This window comes from Ictalurus furcatus, chromosome 2 (genome assembly GCF_023375685.1).
Source record: "Ictalurus furcatus strain D&B chromosome 2, Billie_1.0, whole genome shotgun sequence".
Taxonomy (NCBI): Eukaryota; Metazoa; Chordata; class Actinopteri; order Siluriformes; family Ictaluridae; genus Ictalurus; species Ictalurus furcatus.
In genome coordinates, this window is record NC_071256.1 from 21,988,805 (window position 1) to 22,012,002 (window position 23,198).

The 23,198-nt window shown below is 35.6% G+C and overlaps 1 protein-coding gene across 1 annotated transcript; it reads right to left on the reverse strand.

The window, feature by feature from the left end:
- Positions 1-4,153: 4,153 nt before the first annotated feature.
- Positions 4,154-6,218, reverse strand: LOC128617199 (somatostatin receptor type 2-like). Its single transcript, XM_053640255.1, has one exon. The coding sequence runs from the start codon at positions 5,676-5,678 to the stop codon at positions 4,569-4,571; it is 1,110 nt and encodes a 369-aa protein (XP_053496230.1). The 5' UTR covers positions 5,679-6,218; the 3' UTR covers positions 4,154-4,568.
- Positions 6,219-23,198: the final 16,980 nt, after the last annotated feature.

Below are 23,198 nucleotides of genomic sequence, written 5' to 3' on the forward strand. Positions count from 1 at the left end.
TGAATTAAGTATTTTTCCCCTCTTTTGAGTTATAGATTAGGTAAGCAATTGATTAACTAAAACTAGATCTCCTAAACCATCAATATTGGTTATCTTACAAGACTTTTTAGTCTGCTTAGCATTCTGAGTAGCATTCTTGTAGTTTGAAAGAAAATAATCCCCCACTATTGAGTGCTGTTTATTGTGACCTTTAATTTAAGGGGCAGTGTCACCATTAGTGCTTTCTTAAAAGAATTAGTATAATACTAATTTTAATTAAATATTGACAGAAAATTTCTGAAGCTCTTGCAGTTACCAGGTATGATTATGCATTTAGTTTCTCTCTCTCTCTCAATTCTGCCTGTAGATCGGGGAATGTTCATGCTTCAACATTCACCCACAGAGACACCAGATTTTGTACCTGCTCAATAATTTAATCATGCTTTAAAGAATAGTCGGTTAAGCTATATGAATGTTTAATAGCCAAAAGCAGTAATGCTAGTGATGCTACTGTCCTGACTGTTACTTGAAAGCGTAGCAACAAAGTTCACCATTAAATGGTGGAGTGGGCATCAAATTGAACACTCCCTTTACCAGTGAAGATTATTTTAACTTTAGAGTGCTTTTGAGAAATTGGACCCTTGCTATTCAGCTGTGACTCAACTAAATAATTGCATGTACTTAATGTATTTCTTTGCAAGAGTCAATGTGTGAGTGATTTGACTGCTGCCCTCTTCAGAAAAACAATTTTTTTGAATGAGTTCTTTAAAAAGCAACTCCAGCAAATTTCATAAAAATGTAACAAAAGCATGAATTTAAACTGCATTATCTGTTCTTTCATTTCTGACAAAAGAAATGTTCTTTTGCTATTATATTTTACGCACACACACAAAAAAAAAGTTCGGGGGCACTCTTGGGCACCAGTGCCACACCATGACATCAGCTCATCCCCACATTGAAACACATCAGACAGACAAGCACTTTGTGCTTGTCTATCTGATGCAAACATGCTTGTCAATCCCACGCTAATGAGAGAAATGCAAAAATCAGAGCTAATAAATGTATAGTCTCAGACAGAGGGTCAACACATTTAACATCAAGTGGCAGGTTTTTTAATCTCACTTCTCTAGTGGAAAAACTACAAAGGTAACTGATGTAGTTTACTTCTTGTAAAACCGCTCACACGTGGTTTCCAAACTCCTTAAGGATGTTTTTTCATCCATCTAGTTTTCTATAGGTTTATTTTGTTTTAGTGAATGTGTTGCACAGAAGCCAGAAGTAGCATTATTTGGGGTCCAGTACAACTCTTTCAAATGCATTTACTATCAAGTGTATGTCAAGCTTTTCAATTCACACTGCCCCGTGTCTCATTCATTGAAACCCAGATCTTCATTTCCGTGTTGTCTCATTATGAGAAAGTTAACATATTCAAATTGTCTGTAGCGCTTGGGCCATCCGATTATTATAAACATTAGCAGTGTATACGAATAAATAGCATGTGCTGTTATAGGAAAAGAGTCAATGCCATGATGTGAAGTGGTGTTACAGTTACCACCCAAAGTGATAAACGTTAAATAAACATTTCCTTACAGAAATTTCATCATATCAATGACTATACATTTTTCTTTGTTAAAAACAAAAGTGTGTTTCATCTGTTCATTAGCCTTGTATTATTTGAAGTGTCTGCTATACAAATCCTTGTCTAAGTTGTTACTATAGGAAAATATAATATATTAGAACAAGCGCATTAATATAAACCTGTGATATGCCTTGCAGCCAGCACTACTGTTTGAGCTGTTTTTTTTTTTTTTTAAGAAAATTAACACCTTCTGACCAATCAATTTCAAGAATTCAGCATCAATTTGGTATAATGAGCTTTTAATTCCATAAGTATAGTGCTCATCCACCTCCCATAAAGAACAACAAAAGACTGTGATTAAATCTTTTTGAGGGAACATAATTGGGCTTTATAAGGTAGTGGTCAGGAATTAAAAGACTTGCTTAGCCCCTCCCTAAGCCACCCCACACACCCCCCCTCCCTCCATGAATACCATGGCAGTTGGTGATGCAGATGGTGTGTGACAAAAGGAATAATGGCTGCTGGATTTGATCTTTTATACTGAACATTTATGTAATCCTTTTCTCCGATATTTTGGGTGCTGAAGGAAGTGAACAATAGGCATAAAGCAAGATGTGATTGCAGGGTTGTTTAGTGAGAAAGTATTTTGCTTCCAAGTAAAAATACTGAACAAACACCATCATCGGTATGTTAACATTAAACATATTTCATTTTACAATAGCACACAAATGCTGTGTTTGGTTAGTGGTATCTAATATTAAAGCACTAAAATAAAACATAGAATAACTGACAGTCATTTAGTCATTTACAAGTATTCAAACGCAGTCACTGACTGGCATTGAAACCTTGCAAAATTGTATAGTGATTGTATGAGAGAAGAAAGAGGACATCATAGTGTTTGCCACACTATACTAGTCGACAGTGTTAATCAAATTAATGTTATGTTTATCAGCAGGTTAAAAAACATTGTGTCCCTCACCAGATGGCGATGTTTCCCCATAATGCAATGCAACATGCAGTAATGCCACGTTCACCCTGGTGAGTAAAGCTTCTTCCAGCACAAGAACACACAATAACAAATGGAGAGGAAATTGCCACTGCTCCTTCTGTTCATCCTTAAGATTAATGAACATCTAATTAAAATCCAAAAGATCTGTTTATCGATGCAGTATCACATAGCATGCTCTGCTCTTTTCTTTATCCTGTACCATTGAATTTAGCATTGATGTGTGAGTTTCAAATTGTATTGTGAGCCTGCAAGGGTTTGGGCACTGCATCAGTATCTACAGACAGTTTCCTTTATTTATCTAAATGATGTACATTCTAAATACAATTGTTCTTGCAGTGACATTTAGACAAGTACTAGAGTGAACACTAGAAATATAATCTATTTAAACTAAGCACCTTCACACACTGACATGACCAAACATAGGAAAAGGCACACCAAGCAACCCTTTCAAACAGATACATGTGATCACAGCAATAGCCTGGTACACATTTATTTATTTATTTATTTGTTTGTTTGTTTGTTTGTTTGTTTATTTATTTATTTATTTTTACCAGGACTCACAGCAGGCAATGGATACTCAGGATAAGAGGCATGAAAGAAATGGCAAGAAATTGAAAGGAACATGACTGCCCAGGAATGCACATGTTCTAGCCCTTCACAATTTGACATCTCCATAAAGATTGGAGTAAATATACATAGAAAAACAAACATCTAACACTGATGTGTATTTGTACTTCCTGTGTATTGTGCTGCTGTATTATGTCCTGAATCATGGTGCTGAATAAAACAAGATTTTGTTCTAGTGTACACAACTAATATAGAGGAAAAGCTCTTCAGGCTTGAGATACAAATACATCAACACTTCAGGGGATGTAAATATCAGTCAAGCTGTTTTGATACAAACAATTAATAAATGACATAAGATATTTACTGATTGAAATTATACAGTATATAAATCATTGATAGTATTTTATTCTGTGTAACAGGTAAGTGCCCAGTCAGAGACAGTTGTATATTTTAAACATGGTTATGTCAAGAGCAAGACAAGAATATTTCCAGAATAAAAAACAAATCTAGCAGCAGTTTGGTTAGTGTTAAGCCAGCAGCTATTCCATTAAATATGATATGCAAGCTACATTTGGATAAGAGAGGGACAATTCATATAAATGATGTACCTTGTGGAGGTCTTAGCAAATACTATTTACAGTGGGAAAAAATGAAAATACAAAACTGTTCACCCTGTCAGAAAGAAAGGAGTACCTAATTATAGACATATAGGTACCTTCTATAGATTCATAGCAAACATTCATAGGCACCTTTGCTTTTCAATAGTCCAAAAACCTGAATATCTCGAACACTTACACTAATACACTTACAATAAATAAGAATTTAAGGGCTTTCATTGAGAATAGTACCGTACTTCTTCCAACATTTCGCTCTCAAAAGAAAAAGAGATTATTCCATTAAAACAGATAGATGAGTTAATAATGTGAGCATGCATTTGTGAGCATGCTCCAGAATGATAAGACTGTTCCCTTGGGGTAACTTGTTGATAGCATGCAACACTTAACTCATTATATGGTATGGTTACTTGAGTGTCTGCTGTCACTTCTGGTGTCTGATTACCCTCTGCGGTCTAGAGAACTTCATGGTCATCTTGCTTTCCCATTTGCAGTGGCTTCATCAAAACAATATATTGTGCATTGAGCCATATGTGTACAATAGTCCTGAAATATTACTAGAACAATATTTTAATATATTCAGCATATTACAGATGAAGAGTAAGACAAATGTTCCTTTTTTCTCAGTAGGAGCATTTCACATTGATCTATTCTCTTGTCAGCTGGTGGAACTGGTTGATGCCTATCATCTATTGAATGTAGCAGTCTTCTTCATGCTATTTTTTTTCTCTGAAGTCTTTGTCCATCTCTTTCTTCCACAAGTGACTGGAGAATAACCTTATGTATGTCTAAAGGATTAGATGTATTTTGTTCCTCTCTCTCAGATGCTGGTCTGCAGGTCTCCATTCAGTAGTGTGCTTTGAGTTTCGCTAGGGTTCATCCGTGTCTTGTCTTGCCTACTGTCACTATTATCAATCTCATCCAGGCCACCTACTTTTTTCAGGCACAGAACATTCTGGAAGCTCTTCTTGAAATTCTCTGACAAGAAGGCATATAGAATGGGATTGGCACAGCTATTAGCATATCCCAGCACCACCACAAAGGCAAAGGTGCTCCTCAAGATGGGTGTAGTGCTAATGGTGCCAGTCACAGATGTCACATTGAAGACATAAAATGGAAGCCAGCAAAACACAAACACAGCCACCACAATGGACACCATGCGTGTCACCTTCTTTTCTGAGCGCTTCCGCTTGGAGGAGCTCACCCGTATCCCAGATGATTTTACTTTGATGATGATGAGGAGGTAGCACAGGCAAATGACCATTAAAGGCAGAAAGAATCCCAGAAAGAAAGTGTAGAACATGAAGGCTGTGTAATAGGAATCCTGTGGCTCAGGCCACACAATGGTGCAGAAATGACCACCTGGCTTGGTAATCAAGCTGCTGTAGATGATGATGGGCAAGTTGACCAGCAAGGAGACTCCCCACACTGCCAGGTTGATGGTCTTGGCCATTCGAGGCTTTCTCCACTTTGTGGACTTGAAAGGATGCACCACTGCCAAGTATCTATCAATGCTCATTACCATCAAACAGAAGATGCTGGTGAACTGATTGAGAGAGTCCACAGTCATGACCACACGGCACAGCACTGCCCCAAAGGGCCAGTGAACCAGGGCTAACTGGATGGCAATGAAGGGCAGGCTCATCATGAAAAGCACATCAGCCACAGCCAAATTAAGGATGTAAATGTTGGTGACTGTCTTCATCTTGGCATAACGCAAGATGACGTAAATAACCAGAGCATTGCCACTAAGCCCTACAGCACAAACTACAAAGTAAATGAAAGTGATGACCACTGTACTGGTCTTGGTCAAGCTGTGGTCAGTGGCATTTCTTAAGCTCTCATCTGAATCATTGCCCAGCACAAAGCTTTCATACATGAGAGGCTCTGACAAGTTTGGGAGTGAGGATGGAAATATCCAAAGATCCATGCTGCTGCTCAGTCAGTTTCCTGGCATTCTTGAATGGGATACTTTGCCTAGATAGGGAAGACAGATCAAGGTGAGTGAATAATCATAACCATGTATATAGTCTCTCCTTGTCTATTATGAAATAAATACAATTTCTACAGTAGTGTTGGGAACAGGAATCAATCTGACACTGGTGCTTATTAAAGTTAACCTAGTTATGTCCTGACATTTTTTAATAAAAATTGGTACATGCCTATCATGGGTAGGTGGGTAAAATATGAGGCTAGGTAGAATATTTTCCATAACACTGGTACATAGTATGTGTCAAAAGACAGATAGGTGTATCGAATATTGTTCGTAGCAGATGCTCATACATTAAACATATAATCTAATCTATTTCCAACAAACTTTCCTGCCTGAAAAAATTATTTATACTTCACTAAAGTCTGACATATTAACAGTACCATAGTATTAATATGTATTTGGCATATTAACATCCACATGGGCTTTGGAATATGAATGCCTCAAAATTAAACTATCAATACTGCAATCCTACACCTAGTGCACTGTAATTGACCTTACAATCACTGGCCTTTGCTTTAGAATGTCTACCATTAGGCAAACAGAATTATGCAGTAAAAGGTCTCCTGCCTAGTCACAGCCAGTATTTTTTTATTTATTGCAGGGGAATATTTACACTGAATTTAACCTGATTATGTTATTGAAATGGATAGATGCCAAAAAAAGGACTGGCTTTCAGTCTATGCTGAATGATGGCCAATAATGTAGATGACAGAATGTCTACTGTTAAAAGCACTATACAAATAAAATTTTATTTAATTGAAAATTTGTCATTGTCGCTGAAGGATGACACCAAAAGATAGCAGGATACAACAGTAAAGGAGCTTTGTGTGTACATCAGTCACAGAGTGACTTTAAAAATCTCCAGATGTCTTTTTTTTCACTTTTTATTCCATTTTATCAAGTGCAGCTGTACAGTACAATTAGTAATTCAGCAATATAGCACAGGTATACATGTCTTACAGGGCAGTCCATGGTTTCCAATATCCTCTCAGTGTCCACACACATTTCCCCCTCATGGGACAAAATGGTAAGTAAGAGGTTACAACCACCAATACAGTAAATAGATAAAAATCAATCAATCAATCAAAAAAGACAAAAATAGAGGCACAGTAATAATGAATAAACAATAGTAATGCGTGAATAACATCAAGATGGCATTCAGATTTAGATAACAAAGAGAATCTACTCTGACTCCTACAACAAATCACATAAGAAAATATAAGATTATCGGGGCCCATTTAACTGAAAATATTTCTGTTTTTAGTTGTGCTTTTGCAGTTATATATTCCATGTAATAAACATCCTTCACCCTTTCCCTCCATTGTGATATCGTGGGGGGCTGCGGCTTCAGCCAGGAAACCGTAATCATCATCTTAGCTATTAAGAGCAAGACTCTCAGTAAGAATATCATATTGTTCTCCACCTCCTCTGGAAGTAATCCCAATACATAACAAGATGGTTCTAAAGGCAGTTCTATATGTAAACATTTTTTAATTTCATTTTGTATGCTTTGCCAATATTCTGTTAATTTTGGACAGTCAAAGAACATGTGTGTATGGTCTCCCACCAGGCCGCAGCCTCTCCAACATTGATCTGATTTGTCTCCAAATTTTGAGGTAATAAGGGGAGTTCTGAAAAATCTCATGTTGACTTTCCATTCAAATTCCCTCCAAAAGGGGCTGTTTGTTATTTTGTGTCCCTCTCCGCAAGATAGTGCCCATTTTTCATCTGGAATGATGGTATTCATCTCCAGTTCCCATTTTTCCTTAATGTCCAAACTGTCATCCTTTAGTTCTTGTAAGATCCTATATATGTGTGATATGATCTTTTTAATGGTTCTTTTGATTATTAACATAAAAAAAAAACATTCTATATTGGATGGCGAAGTGCATAGTTCATCCCATTCTTTGTGTGTCTGTAAGTAATGCCTTAGCTGCAGGTATCTAAAAAAAATCATGGCTGGCAAATTATATTTATGTTGGAGCTGTTCAAATGACAATAGGACTCCTCCATCAAATAACTGATCTAACATAATTAGACCATTTTCTTCCCATTTTTTGAACCCTGCATCTAATTTAGATGGGAGAAAGTCAGTATTGTGTATCTTCATAGTTCTAGAAATGAATGTGGGGAGTCTTAGCTTCTTTCTCACACTTGCCCATATCTTTAAAGTGGTTTTAACCCATTGATTGCTTATTTTTTTTTTACTTTCCAAATATCTTGGTGCATAAATGGGATTGTGTCTAAAGGGACATTAGAGCATTCACTCTGTTCCTTCCTGACCCAAATGGCATCTTTATCTTGAGAAATCCAGGAGACCATTGATCTAAGGTGGGCTGCCCAGTAATAGTTTTTCAAGTTAGGCAAGTCTAGGCCTCTGTTTTCTTTGGAACATAACATTTAAAAAAAAAAAAATTATTCTAGGTTTTCTATTTTGCCACATACATTTGGATAGCCATTTATTAATTATTTTAAATGTAGTAACGGGAACCTCTACGGGCAGGGATTGGAACAGAAAGAGCAGCCTTGGCAATACGTTCATTCGTATTGTTTCCACTCGTCCCATTAGAGATAAAGGGAGTAATTCCAATCTTTTCAAGTCAGTTTTTATTTCACCCAATAATTTCCTGTAGTTAGCCTTAAATAGCTGTGATGTATCCGGGGTTATGAAGATTCCTAGGTATTTAAAACCTTGATTAGACCAACGGAAGTTAAATCTTCATGTTAGTTGTGCTGGCCAGTGCCCCACTAGCATCATTGCTTCAGATTTTGATTGGTTGATTTCGTATCCCGAGAGTTCTCCATATTCCTTTAAATTTCTTATTAGCGAAGGGATAGAGGAGGCTGGATCACTAATATATGTCAGTATGTCATCCGCATAGAGTGAAATCTTGTGTTCTGTTTGACCCTCATCTTTTATACCCTTGATAGTCTCATTTTGTCTTATTAGTGCTGCTAAGGGTTCAATATTTATGGCAAACAGCAAAGGGCTGAGGCAATCGCCCTGGCGGACCCCCTCTCAAGGTAAAAATCTCCAGATTTTTAAAGTCACTCTCATTACTACATCTCATTATTGCAGTATCCAGAACATTTAAGCAAGGTCAAATGTTTATTATTTACACCTTTTTATTAAACAGTTGGTGGGTCTTCCCCTCACCCTCTTAATGTCTGGAATGCCCATTTTGAAAGGTTTGCCCAATGCCCTTATCAATAAAAGAAGTTTCAGTTAAATAAAAATGTAACTATAAATAAAAGGCATGCAATAATAAATGGATCCATCTACAACCCTACATTTGTGCTCCAAATTGTTTAAAATGATTCAGGCCAGCTCTCAACTGTGTGTTTGTTGTCACGTTGTATTTATTTTATTATGCTATATTACAATCATGCAACAAAGCAATAGGCTATGAATGCTAAGGCTGTAAACAGACTTCAAGCAAGTACACACACATAAATGCATCAAGTTGTGCAACATTGCAAAATGTGCCATTGCAGTCTAAATGTATACAAAATGTGTCACAACACAATTCATTATGTAAAATGAGTGTTGCAGCAAGAGGTACTATAGTTGCATTAAATTCAACTTACAACATATAAACAGACATGGATGTATTGGAAAGAAATTGTTTAGTATTTATCAAACAAACACATCTTTACCATTGTCATTCCTAGAAACTTTAATAGAATTGGTGTATTTAAGAGGACAATTTCAATGAGAATGACGTTATGTTTGAAGCCACACCACTTTGTTTCATAAATGTGGTATTTACCTAATGTCACATAATGGTAGCTAGGACAGATGCAAATGCAGATAAGAACTTTATTGAAGAGAGGCAAACAGACAAATCCAAAATGTGAATCAATAGCATAGTCAAAAACAGGCAATGGATCTGGCGATCTGCAAACGGGCATCAAACAGGCAAGGCAAAGCACAAAACGAGAAACAAGATCACAAAATGATGAAACTAACCATGAGGAACAATGTACAAAAGGCTTGGTATGGTGGCAACACTCAATACTTCGCCACGAACAAAGTGACACGAGGAGTTTAAATACTAAACGAAATCAAGGGTGAAACATAAAACAGCTGATTACAATGACGACACATAAGGGAAACAACCAATAACAATACAGGGGTGGAGACAGGACATAAACCATAACAAACACAGATGTCAAAAGTAAACAAAGTCAATGTCACTGAAAAACTGAAGCATGTGCTTTGGGTTTCAGAGCACGCTGCAAGCTCAGCTAATAACACCTAATAACTAATAACAAAAACAATTCAATTACATATGTTTCAATCTTTAAAGAAAGTATGAAAATAGAGTAACACAAAATAGTAGTAAGTTTTACATGCAGATAAAGAGCCATATCATAAACCAAGATTCAAATGGCCTTAAAAAGTGTTTAATATATCCTTTTGCTGTATTCCAGAATGCATAGATATAATCAATGTTTGACTGAAATCTTCCCACTGTAACTTTTTCAGAGTATTTACTGTTTATGATATTACAAATAGGTGGCAGGGTGGAACAGTGGGTCCTATCCAGGGTGTATTCTTGCCTCACACCCAGTCAAGGCTCCAGATTCACTGTGACCATGACCAGGATAAAGTGGCTTTATTCAGAAAGTGGCTTTATATTTTTTTCACAAAGCAGCTTTACAGAAATATATACATTTCAGATGAATTTTAAATTCATGAATTTGTCACTAATCTGCAAGCCACAGGCGACGGTGGCAAGGAAAAAACTCCCTGAGACGTTATTAGGAAGAAACCTTTAGAGGAACCAAACTCAAAAAGGGAACCCATCCTCATCTGGGTGACATCGGATTGTGTAATTATAAATAAATCTCTTCCATAACTGTGTGCTATACAATAAAACAAAGAGTGCAACTGTGTAATCAGGAGATTCACCACAGTCTCAACATTATGTTTATTCCGCTGAAATCATGAACTGTCCTAAAAGAAACACTGAAGTCCAGACATATTTTCATGGAATTTTACAAGTGTAATTAAATAATGACCCAATTTGTTTACTACACATGTTACTACACTTGTCATTAATTACATCAGTATTATCCAGACACAAGTGCTTAGAGATGGTTTATATTAGGCCATGAGGTGTGATATCTAAGCAAAGATAAAGTAAAACAAAATTGCATCAGATATTGAACTCAAAACAATAAGATATTTTAGTTGAATTCTGATAGTTGAATATTTTGCACAGTTCATGTATACTAGATATTTATTAATTAAATATAAAAATGACTGACAAACTAATAGAGCACTAATGTCAAATCCAGGGGTGTTGCTACATTCTTTTTACTGGGGCACGTGCCCCAATAAAATTTTGCTGTGCCCCAGTAAAATCTTCCTGATAAATCATTGTCTGATGAGGTAGATTACAGTAGATATGTCTGAAAATACTGTAGGCTTTCCTATTCATTGAATGCTTTAATTTACATCATTTGAGGGGGCCCCGTATTCCAGATCTAATTTATTTGGCAGAGATTGGATCAATAATGTTAGCTTGTTAACTATTTAACTAATATATAACTAATATAGTTTATATAACTAATTAAAATGTAAAATTGTACCAATGAAATGATCTACAGCACATACTTATATTAATGTTTGTTGAATAATATGATTAAAGAAAATTAATTAATTAATTAGTTAATTAATACTCCCTAAGTTTTTAAGTTTTGAAAGAATTGAATGCTCTGGCGCTGTTTTTACAACAACAAAATCTTCCCAGGGGCAGACCCCCTGAGTATTTAATTTTATTTATCAAATGCCAGAAATGCCCCTGGTCAAACCATTGTGTAATAAAGATAGATCTATTTATTTGAGCTGTGTATAATGTTAATTTTTCTAAATATAGAAGGTGTGTGAAGAAAAGCTATTATAAGAACCATACACCATGTCTGTAGCACTTGACTGGTAAGAATAGTAGAAAGCAATTAGGCTAAAGTGAATTGATCAAACCACAACCAAATCAATATTTCAGAACAATAGTAATAGCTTTATTTAAAAGCTTTTCAAATACAGTATTTAATTAGAGGAAAATAATTCACAAAGACGTCCTATTATTAAGGAAGTGTCTTATCAAATTAATCTTAAATGGGTTTTCATTAAAGTAATAAAGAATGCTTCATGCACCTTGTCCATGGGGTTAGATTTTATTTGAGTTATGCAGCCTTTTCTAATAAGACAGTAACAAATGTTGGTAGAAAAAAACTTAAATGGATTTCTCCTCATCATGCATATAAAGACATAGGCCTACACTGAAGTTTACTGACACTGTAGCCTATCACGAGTACAGAGGCTTATAACCAACCTAGTAACGTAAGTATGCATTTAAGTATGTACACTGGAACTGTGTTTGCAGTGCATTGCCTGGGTGTTGTCTACTGCTTTTGGCAACAGACTAGCGTGAAGTATGTTTTCAGCCTCACATGCCACTAACCTGGGTTTCAAAGCTTGTTATAATGAAAGCACAAATACTACGTGTGAAACACCTCTTGTGTGTCGAAAAATGCTTCAGAAATTGAAGCATAGGCCTTAAGCCTTAGGTCAGGGGTTCCCAAACTTTTCCAGGGCAAGGCCCCGAAAATGGCATTAACATTTGACCGAGGCCCCCTTTTGCAAAATATCTTTAAAACACATTAAAAATACAGACTTCTGAATATATCCCCCCCTTTTTTTTAATAATTACATCTTACATCTTTACATTACATTACATTAGGAATTGATTGTGTGTGTGTGTGGTTGTCTGAGAGTGAGAAAGATAAAACACACTAGTGGGAGGGATGGGCTTGGTGGTTCAGACCAAATTGTTGAGGCCCCCCGGGCACCCCCTGGCGGCCCCCAAGGGGGCTGCGGCCCCCACTTTGAAAACCACTGCCTTAGGTCAAACCTGGCTAAATATATCTGACTTTGATGGTTTGCTATAGTTTGGACAGGTACTGCATATGTTTAGCAATAAAATATGTTTCACCACTGTTGCTTCTGTAGTAGATTATCTAGCTTTTGTATGTAGAATTTTTAATAAAGAAACCGAAGAACCCTGAGGAATACGCATGGAAACTCCATGCAGACAATAATGAGCTCAGGCTCAAACTGGAGCTGTGAGGTAGTAATACTAACCACTGCGCCACTGTAACACCACTGTGTTGTAATATGTTTTATCATATTATTACTTTATTTAAGACCTTAAATATTTATAATACTATAACAATATTCGATAAATGCCAATCTAATCATATAATAGGCTATTGTCTGGTTTCTGCTTAAATCTCGGTTGTTATATTTCAGCAGGTTATGGGCTAGTATGTATTTTAAAATATATAGTATGTTTCTTTTTATTATTATTATTATTATTATTATTATTATTATTATTATACTTTGAGCACATGAGCCTCTCTGAATGGCCCTGGTCTAGTTTGTCTTGTAAAGGCACAGAACAGGTTGAAATCTGACAGATTAATCAAAACATGAAGCATTATAAGATTCAGAAATTTGACAGCTATGAGGAGCTACAAACATTTGAAAAAAAAATTGACTATTGTAAAAGCACTGATGGTTGATCTCAGGTAGATTTTCTCCTTAGAAAAGTTTAACAAATCTATGTAAGTGGATTTTTTTTGCTCCCAAATGATCCATGCCATTATCATGATGTCAATATACATTTGATTAAAATGGACTTTATTAAACAGTATACAGATATTGCCTTTGTCAATCATATTTTACGAAATGTCGTTTATTATTATTATTATTATTATTATTATTATTATTATTAATCTAGATAGTAATAATTAAAAGGCTTACCTATCTCCATGTCATCGCGGTGATGGTGAAAGAGCATTTTTCTGCTCTGACATTTTTTTATTCCGTTTAAAGTGAGTTCAGTCAATGGTCGCTTAAACACAGGCGCTTGTTTTGATTGTGCGCGTGGCGGTAAAGCGGTGAGGCGCGAGTCCGTGTGAGCGCGCGCTCCGTGGACTGTTCTAAGCATCTGCAGTGACAATGAGAACAGCGAGGAAACAGCGATGATCAAGGGGGCGTATCATCAGCATCATCAACGAGAGAGAGAGAGAGAGAGAGAGAGAGAGAGAGAGACTGAGACTGACTGACTGACTGACTGTCTCTGACTGACTGACGGGGAAAGATCACATACATTCAAAATGTGATCATTGTGTTTTTCACACATGATTTTGAATGCGTTGAAATTGAACAGATGAATTCAAGTATAGGCTACACATCATGTGAATAATAAATGAGTAAAAATAAAAACAAATGTGTTCCAATATGTGAAATGTTACAAACCAGATTTGAATCACATTTAATTATTGACATGTCAGGTAAACTTTCTGTAAAGGACAGACAGCAACATCAGACACAAGCTAACACAGCTAAATGGATTTTTTTTTGTCTGTCCTAGGTTTGGCTAACTGTAGTTTGCATAATGTTTTCCTTTTATTGGCTTTTATTTCATGTCAATTTCATGTATGCATATGACATAAATAAATGACTAGTGGACACAAGCTTGCATCCAGGCAGCTAAAGCAGGTTCATCAGTTGCATTTAAATCACAGATTGTGTTTGTGTAGTATGACAATATGATGAAACAGACACAGATTTGGTCATACATTACTGCAGGCTCTAAAACTTGCACTTGTTTCTACACAACCTTGATGAATAAGAGCCAGTGGTATAATGTTCAAGGTATACCCACAGTTTGAGTATTGTTTTGTTTGTATTTGGTAATTTGAACACTGGGAAATTTGCAACAAAGATTTTAGGGTTTTTTTCACTGACAAGAATCTTTATTAGTATTCAATTCTTTAAATCATTAAAATGAAGAGTGTCTTTATTTGTCTTCTCCTCAACCTAGAAATACTAACATACTGATCTTTCAAAAATTAATACGATGTGGAATATTGCCTGCCTCCACTTCTTTCCATATCTCGCTATGTTATCCTCATCCTCCCTTTACCTTTTCCTCTTTTCACTATTTATAAGTCTACTATAAATAATTCAGTTATTATTATGAATTACAGTGGGGGAAATAAGTACCGAATGCATCAACATTTTTTCAGTAAATATACTTCCAATGAGGTTATTCACATGAAATCAGTCACCAAACATCAGTATTAACTCAAGAATTCCGCAAATATAAAGAATTTACAACATTAAAGTCCATAAATAAAGTTATGTGTAATAAAGTAGAGTGACACAGGAAAAAAGTATTGAACACACTAACATGAACACACAGGAGCCCCTCGCAAGATTTTTGACCAGGGAGTCAGAAGAATAGTGAGAAGAGTATACCAAGAGCCAAGGATCACTTGGGAAGAGCTCCAGAAACACTTGGATACAGCATGTACCATCGTCAAAGAGAAAACAATAGGCAATGCACGCCACTGCCATGGCCTCTATGCATGCTCACCCCACAAGACTCCATTACTAAAGAAAACGCAAGTCAAAGTTCATTTAAAGTTTGCTACAACTCATTTGGACAAGCCTATGAAATACTAGGAAAGTGTAAATACTGGCAGGCTTCATATAATTGAAGGATCGATGAATGGAACCCTTTACCAGGAGATTCTTGAGAAGAAGCTAATGCATCCACCAGGATGAAGATGAGACGTGGGTGGACCTTCCAGCAGGACAATGATCCAAAGCATACAGCAAAGGAAACTCTCAACTGGTTTCAGAGAAAAAAATCAAGATGTTAGAATGGGCCAGTCAATCACCTGACTTGAATGCAATTGAAAAAGATTTAAAGACAATGTGTTTAAGAAGAATGGGCCAAAATCACACCTGAATAATGCGGCCAATTATATTCTTCATACGGGAAGCTTCTTGAAGCTGTCATTACAAACAAAGGCTTCTCCACTAAGTATTAAATAAATTTCAGTTAGCATGTTCAATACTTTTTTCCTGTATCGTTCCTCTTTATTACATATAACTTAATTTATGGACTTTAATGTTTGGATTTCTTTATGTGTGTGGATTTCTTGAGTTAATACCAAAGTCTGGTTAAAATTTCATGTGAATAGCCTCAATGGAAATATATTTACTGAAAAAAATAATGACGCATTCAATACTTATTTCCCCCCACTGTATAATTTTTGCAGGATGAAATCATTATGTAATATGCAATATGTAAGCAATAAAATACAACAGGGTGTGCTGTTATAGGAAAATAATCAATGATGGGGTGGTGTGATGTGTGTCATGACCATTAGTAAAATTGATCCCTTTACAGTGTTTATTTTACGATACTGTGTAAAACATCTATTTGATATGACATTAATAAAAATTGAAAAAGAGTAGAGATGAATGATCAGGTAATGTAAATAAAAAACTGCATTACCACATGAGCTGCAATCCCAGTTCTAAACATATGTTGTGAAAAGCACTATAATTGTATATACACTCTTGTTCATACACATGATATGGGTTACACAAAATTTGTTTCATATGAAAGTGAATGTGTTTAAACCTCAGTGCTGATTAATTCAAGTCATCATTCTTTTCCTTAGACCGTATATGATATTATTGAACTATTAAAACTCAGAAATCCTTAGCTGTGTGTCATTTACACACACAAACTTTTTCTTTAAAGTAGAATTTCTTGCAATGCAATTTTCAGCTAAACCTGAAGCAGAGAGTAGTGTGTGTTATTCCCAGTGTTGGGTGAGTTAATACATTTAAAAAAAAGTAATCCACTACAGATTACTAATTACTACGGTAAAATTGTAATCTGATTACATTACTGATTACTGCATGTAAAAAGTAATCAGACTACTAATTTACTTTCACGTTCTTTCAAAAACCTATCAAACCTACAAAAATACACTACAAAGTGAAACTCATAGTTCTTTCAGTAATTTTAGCACATGCCAATGTATGACATGATCAGAAAAAGTTGGATTTATCATAAAACATGCCTCGGGTGTTGTCACTGTTTGTAGCACTACCAAACCGATAAAATATAAATCTTTCCTATAGGCTCATCGTTAGCTAAGGGGAGGCACAACTAAGCTATCATTGTATTGGTTTAGCTGCTCCAGTGCCATGCAAAGTATATTATCTTTCCTTATGCTCTGCTCATATCATGTTCACTAACAAAGGATGTTAGTGTTTCAGTTTCCTTTACTGGTTAAAAAAAAATGTATATCCATTTTCACACTAACTGTGTGAGCTAACATGTGGCAGAACTGAGACCTGTCAGCCAATAAGACACGGGTGTTTCCATGTATTTTCCTGTAAACCCTGTCTGATTGGTCTCGCCTCCATTCACTGAAGATATAAAATTACAGCACCGCTGTTTTCTTTTACTAATGTTCATTTATGTAGTGACATACCGCTCCAAATGGATAATTATTCAGGGCTAAAGAAAAAATCTTTTGCGCAAAACATGATTTATTTTAAAAATACATTTTACTTAATATTGTTTTCTTAACAATAAATTTGTAACATAAGTAACGTAATTTTATTGACATCAGTAACTATAATCAAATTGCATACTTTTAAAATGTAATGCATTACATTACTGTGTTTTCAGAAAAAGTAATTACACCCAACTCTGGTTATTCCAAACAAACAAACATAAAAATGAGCTGTTTTGTCACTGACACTCATCAGATAAAGAGGTGGCCAATTTTACCTGCTCACTATCGTGTTAATGTGTAGTGTTATAAATGAGTGAAAAATTAAAGGAACATTTTTGTTCTCATATGCTGTGGGGGCATTTTGCATGCATGGTTTGGGTCCACTTGTCCCCTTAAAAGTAAGAGTCACTGCAAACCAATACAAAATTATTCTGACTGATCCAAAAGGAAGTGTTCTCTTCCTGTTCCCATCCACAGGACATGATGACTCACAGAATGGTCTGATCGGTATGAAAATTATCTTAATTATAGGCTATGGTGTTCCCAGTCCTCAAGTTTCTTGGACCTATATGTTAGACAGCATTCACTACCAACATCAAAACACAGCGGGAATACCTTTAGGAAGAATGGTGTTCATGACAGCTTGTGATGGCCCAATTTACTAAAACACTTTATAGTGTTTCATTTTTTGTTATTTTTATTTATTATGAATAATAAAGATTTTATTTATTTTATTTTAATGCTTGAATAGTTAATAGAATAATTTATTATTTATGACAATAAAGCAGATTTACATGTATATATCGTAAATTATATGGAATATTATACTATATACAATAAATTATATATAAAATGATATACCATAATAGTATAATAAAATGTATATTCAATGGTATATGCTATATCTAATGACTATAATATTCACCAGCTGCTTCTATTTTATATATACACAGCAAAAAAGTAACGTCCTCTCACATTCAACTGTTTTATTTCCAGCAAATTTCTTAAAATGTGTACATATTTGTATTAACATAAAAACATTCGACAACTGAGACATGAACTGAACAAGTTTCACAGATATTTGATGAACAGAAATGAAATAACAGCGAGTATCTGGTGTGGCCACTAGCTGCTTTAAGTACTACAGTGCATCTCATCCTCATGGACTGCACCAAATTTGTCAGTTCTTGCTGTGAGATGTTACTCCACTCTTCCACCAAGGCATTTGCAAGTTCTTGATGACGTCTGAGGGGACACATGGTTACATGTAATTTTCCACTGCAAGGATGATCAGCTGTCATTCCTTTCTCCCTGTAGCACTGTCTTAGGCGACTTACATTACAGATTACATTGCAGTTTATTGCTCTGGCCACATCTGCAGTCCTCATTCCTCCCTGCAGCAGGCCTATGGCATGTTCATGCAGGTGAGCAGGAACCCTAGGCATCTTTTTCTGGTGTTTTTCAGAGTCAGTAAAAAGGTCTCTTTAGAGTCTTAAGTTATTGTAACTGTGACCTTAATTGCCTACCACCTGTAAACTGTTCGTGTCTTAAGGACTGTTCACAGGTGCATGTGCAATAATTGTTTATGGTTCATTGAACAAGCATAAAATACATTGTTTAAACCCTTTCCAATAAAGATCTGTAAAGCTTATTTGGATTTTACAAAATTATGTTTAAAACACAGTCTCCTGAAAAAGGGATTTCTTTTTTTGGTGAGTATAGCTACATTAATTTTTGCAGCTTTTGCTTCCCTTTTATTATTAGAATCCAAAATTGTTACTGATTACTAATGTCTTTTTTTGTGGTTACATTACTCCACAGTGTTTTGTCTTCCAGTCTTTTGACCCTGGCCACTCATGAGACTAATATCTAATCTCTATCTTCTGCATTTGATCAACCACCATAAAATCATGACTAATAGTCTAGATTTAGTTTGTCTACAAGTGCCTCAAATGTAAAAGGTTTGTAAAATGAGCATGGTGGATCAACTTCCGCATTTTTTTCCTTTTCTGTCTAACACATCCCACCCCAACCCCCAATGCCCACTGACAAGTCAGCTCATCCCTATCATACAATAGCTACCAACTGGGGAGGCACGTGAAGCCAGCTAACCGCATCTTTTCAATCTGCTGCTCATGCTGCGTCACAGGGCAGCGCAACACACTCTTCCAAAAACATGAGCTCACAGATGCCCACAATTAGTTAGTGATTGACAGGGGTGCGAGAGTAATGCCATTCCTCACACTCTGAGAGCATGGTCAAATTTGCTCTCCTGGCATGGGTGGCTGTGGCATGGCTACATGCTAGCTTTGGATGATAGAGTGAATGGTTTTCCACTCAGGAACCCCAACATCCTCATTCTTAAAGTGCACCATTGCTGTTATGTTTTCCCTACTATGATGACTTCTGTAGTGTACGTCCTAGAAGTGTGAAAAGGGTCAATAAACAACTACTGCACACTTGTATAATTAAACAATTAAAAAAAGTATTGGCACACTTGAATTTGCTTTGTTGTATGTGCTGTAACAAATTTGCTGTGTTTCATGTTTAATACCAACCACATAAGGCAGCCAAGTGACAGCACCACACCATGGATTTACAGTGTAGTAGAAAATAATTTATAAGGCAGTTCTTTGTGTCTTTTCGAGCCAAAGAAAAACAATTCGCTACTTAGTTACGTAGTTGTATAATGAGAGCTCGATTAGTGGACTACATATACCAGTCAGTTATTATAGGATTACTTATTTACTCCAGTGAAATGTTTGTTTGCCAGCAAGGTCTGGTGAACCAGAGAGGGGAACATTATGGCAATGGAGATTCATATCATTCCATGAAACTTAATGAAAAACTGGAATGGAAACTGATAAAAAAAAGTGTGTACTTAGTGACATAGTAAATACACTTCACCTCCAGTCATCCTGTCAGCAAGGAAAAATCTGCAATTGGCCTGCTGGTGTTTAGATCTGTTTTTTATGGACTGTTCAAGCTTAGTTCAAGCCACTCAATAAAAAGCATTTTTAGTACAAGGTTAAAATAAACATATTTTAGACTATATGCATGCCTTTTCAGTGTTCCATCTTTCCTTGGCTTAGAACATTGTTCCCCAGTCCAGTGTTTTCCAGTGTGAACTGGACATTTTCACTGTCTTCAGTGCATTAACACAACTTTATACTCATGATTGTTGGAGCAGGGAATATACTAAAACTACATATCAAATATCATACTTTGCACAATATACTATATACTATGCATTGTACTTTGTTTTGTAACGTCTCAATCCAACAACACATATTTTGCTTTAGGCAAATAGTAAATTACTGTACAGTACCTCACAATATTAACTTGAAGCATAATTATAACTTCTCTATTGTGTAAGAAATTAAAAACTGGACCCTCACCCATATAGCAGAAAGTTTTTAAGCTCAGAATGTCTCACTTTGTGCTATATCCAGACATTTTCACTGTTTTTTGCCACTTCAAAAGATGTCAGCATGTTAATACAATAAATACAACAGCCTCCCTGATAATACCCCAGGAGTTGTAGGTCTAATCCCAATTGACAGATGCATTGAACTTATAACATTCACACGTAATTCTTGACATTCAAACTTTCCTGGTTTTATTACCACTGAATTTGTGTAAGCAGTGCATGTATGATACAGGCTTCAGTCTATTCTTTTTAGCCACTTTATTCTGGGTACCAGATGGTATCTGTGCAGCATCACGCTTCAGGTCATTCACTGGTTCTGCTCTGTGTTGCTACTAATTATACAATTTGAAAAAGAGAACGACCTTTAGAGCAGATCCCACAGAGCAGTGAGAGTCCAACAGAGAGGAAATAGCTATTGGAAGGTCTCTCTCCTTCCAATCTCTCTCTCTCTCTCTCTCTCTCTCTCTCTCTCTCTCTCTCTCTCTGAAAATGACTTTTTATTTAATGGTATCATGACCAAACACTTCAATAATCTAGGTTTCTTAAGAATTCTCTATAGGTACAATTTGTATTTTATGATTTTTACATTTTTTCCCCAATCAGAAATAGAATCGCATCTTCTTCATTTCAGAGTCATTACATTAAACACTGTATAGATACAGTATAGGTTATAGCTATATGCTTCTATAATGATGATGAGATGAGCACAGACTGGCAAATAGATAAACACACACACACACACACACACACACACACACACACACACACACACACCAGTTTGCTCTTGTTTCAAGAAATGCTTCGCTCCCATAGAATGCTATGGCAACAGAGTGGGCATTTTATTACAACAGCCCACCCATATGTGTCAAGTGCCTATGAGACTCACTTTCACTTATAGAATATACTGGCAAAGTGTAACCAATATGTGTAACTAATATTTGGATATATTAATAAAGTATAATATAATATGTATAACCAACATTTAGAATTATCACTTAGAGGCAAAATCTAAAACTATAAAACACTTTTAAATCAAATTACATTCTGTGTGTAAATTGAGTTAGAAGAACCTTGTTCTTGTCCAAAGCAGCTTTATTCTATGGCAATAAATTAGCAATTAGACATTCGCCAGAACTGTGTTTCTAATCAAAGCCCTTTAAGCTTGCAAACTAGTGTCAAAATAACAGATAAGACTTCCAGGAGGAAGGATACCAGGCTGGGACTATAGCCAGAAATAATTAAGGTATAAGGGTGAATTATGGGACATAGTAAAAACCCTGTCCTGATAAAACATTTAAGAAAATACAACTGAAAACACATGCGCCACAAATGTAAGGTATCACATGGATATGAATAATTAATTAAGGCAATGGAGATAGGTATGTTTCTAGAAAGAAAAGGTGAATGCCCCACCTAGTAATAATTTTACTGCTTCAGAAAAGTATAAAAAGACATGTTTGTGTATGTATAATTCAGACTTTCTGCAGACTATCTCACTTTATTGTTTCAATAAAATTTGATTACTTTTTGACATCTACTAACCCTCAGAAGTTTTTTGTTAGGCTGAAAAGATTGTTTGTCACGACACACCCTGGTCACTTATTGATTTCTTGGTTTAACTCTCTGGACACTCTTGAATTTTTTTGGATGAAAGACACCCAAGAGCAAGAGGACACAAGTTTAAATGCTGTCTGCTGTTTCTCTCATTCTGGGACTGCCTCATAAATTCACTGTGCGTGAAGAGCAAAGATAGAGCTGTCATGAAAAGCTGGGAGTTGCAAGTTCAGAAAAGATGATAATGTGTTCAAGTTCATAATAAATTTATATTATAAAGTTTTTATCAAATAAGACTCAGAACAACTAAACAATGTGAACAGTATTAATATGGTTGAAATGCTATTTGATTACTAATTGGGTTGAACAGAAACGAGCCTCTGTCTACAGTAAGTTTGAAGCACACAATTGTATAGGATGTCTGTATACTGTTGTGTTAAAATTTCCCTTCATTGGAATTAAAGGGCCCAAACCTGTTTCAGCATGACAATGCTGCTGTGCAAAAAGCAAGCTCCATGAATCCATGGTTTACCAAGTTTGGTGTGGAAGAACTTAAGTGGCCTGCACAGAGCCCTGACCTCAGCCCCACAGAACACTTTTGGGATTGACTGGAAGGCCGACTGTATGCCAGGTCAATACATTATAATTTCCAGTCAAAATCACAAAATAGATTGTAACAATTCTTTATATATATATATATATATATATATATATATATATATATATATATATATATATATATATATATATATATATATATAATGGATAATGAGGTTATAAGTAATATTGTAAAATACCAAAAATTATTTACAAAAAAATATTTTGTCACTGGTCTTACTAGAACACGTATATGCACTGTTAATGTATTGGAGCATATTGATTTGAAGTGTGGGTAAAAAAAGTCAGTTTGAAGAGATTCAAAAAGAAGCTCTGTACCTTTCATTTACTTTTAAAGTTGCTTAAATATTTTACATTTAAATGTTACCAATTTGACATTTTAGCGACATAGAATTTTCCCTTGTGTATCAGCCATTTTAAAACACAATTTTGTTTAAACAAAAAAAAGGTCA